Source organism: Trachymyrmex cornetzi, unplaced genomic scaffold (genome assembly GCF_001594075.2).
Source record: "Trachymyrmex cornetzi isolate Tcor2-1 unplaced genomic scaffold, Tcor1.1 scaffold1009, whole genome shotgun sequence".
NCBI lineage: Eukaryota > Metazoa > Arthropoda > Insecta > Hymenoptera > Formicidae > Trachymyrmex > Trachymyrmex cornetzi.
Window position 1 is genome coordinate 1 of NW_017295553.1, and position 4,207 is coordinate 4,207.

At 32.6% G+C, this 4,207-nt stretch overlaps 1 protein-coding gene across 1 annotated transcript; it reads left to right on the top strand.

Moving 5' to 3' along the window:
* The first annotated feature begins 6 nt into the window (after window positions 1-6).
* On the top strand, window positions 7-1,830 carry LOC108757702 (probable chitinase 3). Its single transcript, XM_018502209.1, has 3 exons — window positions 7-96; window positions 285-911; window positions 1,086-1,830. The coding sequence occupies exons 1-3, from the start codon at window positions 90-92 to the stop codon at window positions 1,637-1,639; spliced, it is 1,188 nt and encodes a 395-aa protein (XP_018357711.1). The 5' UTR covers window positions 7-89; the 3' UTR covers window positions 1,640-1,830.
* Window positions 1,831-4,207: the final 2,377 nt, after the last annotated feature.

The following is a 4,207-nucleotide window of genomic DNA, read 5'->3' on the forward strand; positions in this document are numbered from 1 at the left end:
TTAAAAGGATATTTTTATATATATAATACGAAATTTGTCTTCTCTTTACGACAATCTTTCTTCGTTAAGAATAAAATAGGTGACAGGCGATGAAGGGTGAGCATTGATAAATTTTTATAATAAAAACTACAGTAATAAAATCATCGAGAGAGTTTTATATACTGTGATGAGATTATTTAGATCAAAAATTATTAAATCCAAATTATATACAGATAATTGATATTTCAAAAATTGCAATAATATTTAATTAAATTTTGATCAGGATATTTTATTGTTCAATACAGGAATATATCTACTCGCCATCGCCTTTTTGGCATTTTGGACCGTAACCACCGCGAGTAAATTACCTATTATTTTTGAAACTGAAAACGAATGTCCAGTGACGAACATTACCACACTACCCAAATTAATATTTCATGAAACGAATTGCACTAAATATTACGAGTGTAAAAACGGTCAGAAACAATTACACTCTTGCAAAGTCGGCCTGTACTTTAGCCGATACTGGCAGGGTTGCGTCAATCGGGAGCATTCGGATTGTCGTTTAACAACTCTAACTCCGATTCCGACAACTCAAACTTCGATCCCGACAACTCCAACTTCACCAGAATGTCCATACCCGGACACTTGCCCGCTGACATTAATACCTATCAAACCAGATTGCACTAAGTATTACGAATGCAAAAACAGTAAGAAGGAACTACGCTTTTGTAAAGCCGGTTTATACTTTAGCCAATACTGGCAGGGTTGCGTTAGTCGGGAGAATTCGGATTGTATTTTAACAACTCTAACTCCGATCCCGACAACTCAGACTCCGATCCCGACAACTCAGACTCCGATCCCGACAACTCAGACTCCGATTCCGACAACTTCGACTTCACCAGAATGTCCAAACCCGGACACTTGCCCGCTGACGTTAATACCTATCAAACCAGATTGCACTAAGTATTACGAATGCAAAAACAGTAAGAAGGAACTACGCTTTTGTAAAGCCGGTTTATACTTTAGCCAATACTGGCAGGGTTGCGTCAGTCGGGAGCATTCGGATTGTCTTGAGAAATGTCCAATTTCAGACGATTGTCCACCGAAATTAATATCTGACGAAAAGGATTGCACTAAGTATTATCAATGTAAAAGCAGTACGAAGGAACCGCGCTCTTGTAAAGTTGGTCTATATTTTAGCCGATACTGGCAGGGTTGCGTCAATCGAGAGTATTCCGATTGTCCCTTGACAATTTCAACTTCGACGCCGACCCCGATAACTCCGACTCCGACCTCGACAATTCCGCATGGATGTATAAACGGCGATCTACTGGAACACGAATGTACATGTACTAAATATTACTTATGCATAGATGGTTACAAAGCTCTACTTGAGTGTCCGCCTGGCAAGCACTTTGATATTTCAACGAAAACTTGTCAACCAGGTACAGGTTGCCTTCAAGTAGCTCCAAGTCCGATTTCGAGTCCGACTTCGATTCCAATTACATCCCAGTGCACAAAAGATGAATATATGCCTCATGAGTATGAGTGCAAGAAATACTACGAGTGCAAAGTCGGTCGGAAAATCTTGCGTGAATGCAACGATGGAATGATCTTCGACGAGGCGTTACAAACATGCGTTCTAGGTCAATGTTGAGATGATCCGATCGATGGATAAATTCTTTGGAACATTATACGCAATCGTAAATTATGTCATCGATCATATGACCGATCTCGAGTAATCTCGACATACTTGTGCTCCGACTGTTCAAATCAGAATAATTTTTGGGACATAAATTACATACATATTATTACATTTTTATATTATTAATATTTAAAAAATATCAAGTGCTGTATTAATTATATGTACAATATTAATTATTATATCGATAATAAAATTTCTAAAAAATATAATTAAATTTTTATGTTATATTATTAAATATTACAGTAATTTTTCTGTTTTCTTTTGCAAAAAATAATTATTCATAGTATATTTACAGTATCATATATTTAAATAATTAAATAAATTTTTGTTAGAAAACATTTTAGATTAATTAAATTTGTCAATCAGTGTCAGTAGAAATATATAGAATATTTAATTTATAAAGAAAATAGTATTCTACTAAATAATAATAAAATAAAGATATTTATCCTTTAATCTATAAAATTACAGAAAAATTTTCAGATTGATAGTAATTTATAAACTCCAATATTCATGTGATATAATTCATATATTCTCGATTTAATATTAATTTTAATATTATTATGATTAAAATTTTTTTTATCCTTTTAGTTTACTTCTTTCTTTTCTTTATATGTAGATTTTTTCTACTATTATTTTTTATTTTCTATTCTTTACTGTAATAGATCTAACGATATCTTTTATCATAATAAAATATATACGTGATTGAAACTTGTTAGTGTTGGTTATATTGCAGGAAAGGTACACGCGTAACTTGTAACACCCTTTTTATCGTTGCTTTGTTATAATAAATATACAATAAATATATATAAATATATTATAACACTATTACTTTATAATAACATTGTTACTTTATGGTAATAATTTAATAATGATGTTGTTGAATTTTTTATGACGGTAATGGTAACATCAGAGTTGGAAAGATCATTCATTACTGAAAAAAAAACTTTTTATTTGTAAGTAATTACATACTTTATTTGTCACTAACATAAAATGTAATTCGTCGATACGCGTTATAAGTTACTTATTACTTTTTTCGCAGTAATAGTGACAAGTTACTTTTAAAAATGACTTTTTTAACCTTTAGCGCAACCTCAGCATTTATATATACCCTGATAGCAAAATATTAGCAACTTGGGGCCAAATTGGCAGCAAACTCCATCAGATTTTGACTACAAAACCATAGCCATCTGTGTCTGCATTTGGCTATGGATTTGTCGACAAAGCCTGTTGACAGGCTATGCCAGCAGATTGGTGGCAGAAACCAAGCAGAGTCTACTCGAATCAGATTCTGTTCTCAATCTACTCTCAATCTGTCAGGTTATGCAAGACTTTGCTCGGTTTCTGCTACCAATCTGCTGGCATAGCATGTCTAGCAGGCTTTGTCATGTTTCTGGCAGCAATTTGCTGACAATGTCAGATAATACAAATTTTGTATACAATTTGGTGCCTTTCCGCAATCAAAAATTGGTAACAGACTCTGTTCAAAATCTGTCTCCGCAAGCTTTGCTATCATCGTAGTTAATTATTATCATCATAGTCATAACAAATTACAACGTCATTATCAAATTATTATTATAAAAAAATAAAATAATCTAAATAAAATATCTTCCATTCCCTGTTCTACTGCCTATGTCCTAGTGTCTCCCTAATATTGTTCTAGGTGAGAGCTACGGTACGGCGAACCGCCCCTATGCATAAACGGCGATGTAAAGAAATATGATTACTGTGATAAGTACAACAGATGCAGCAATGAAGACTGGCTGCTCGAGTATTGCTAAAATGATTAACATTTTAGCGAGATTAAAAAAAATGTGCACGAATTCAATAGATATCGATTACGATAAACATATCAAGTAGTCCAAACCGGACAACTGCTCAGGTTCTGATTCCTTAAAACGACGAAATTCCCTCACAAATGTGACCATAGATTATATTTAAGCGCAAAAATAGAAAAAAAAATATACGATTGTATAGTTGAGGATACTATTTTGATATAATACTAATTTAAAATGCGATGTCATAGTAAATGTGAAAGACTATAATCCAGTGGGAAAGCTAATATCAAATCGATATCAAATCGATATCGATACCATCAAAACACATCGACGCGGTGCATGCATATGGCGCATTTCATTGAAACGTCAATGGAGTCAAAAATTTCGATCCCTTTTCGACGTACCGCGCGTTAAAATAATTATATTTTAAATTGTATGTACAAATGGCGTACAAAAGTTTCCGGCCAGTGACATTTTACTTTAATTTATTTGAAAAAACCTGATAAAATTTTAATCATTATCGGCCGATATATATATCGACCAATAATAATGATTAAAATTTTATCAAGTTTTTTCAAATAAATTTTTTAAAGTACGAAATGTCATTGGCCGGAAACTCTTGCACACCACTGTATATATAGTTCGATTATTTGATTATAGAAAAATTTTTTTTTTAAGCAAATTTTTTAGAAGCGGCCTTTATTATATATATATATGTTTATTTATTTATTATATATATTTATTA

Coding starts and splice junctions, on each gene's coding strand:
- LOC108757702 (XM_018502209.1), top strand. Junction 912..1,085: donor AAACCCGGACACTTGCCCGC/TGACGTTAATAC, acceptor ACGATTGTCCAC/CGAAATTAATATCTGACGAA.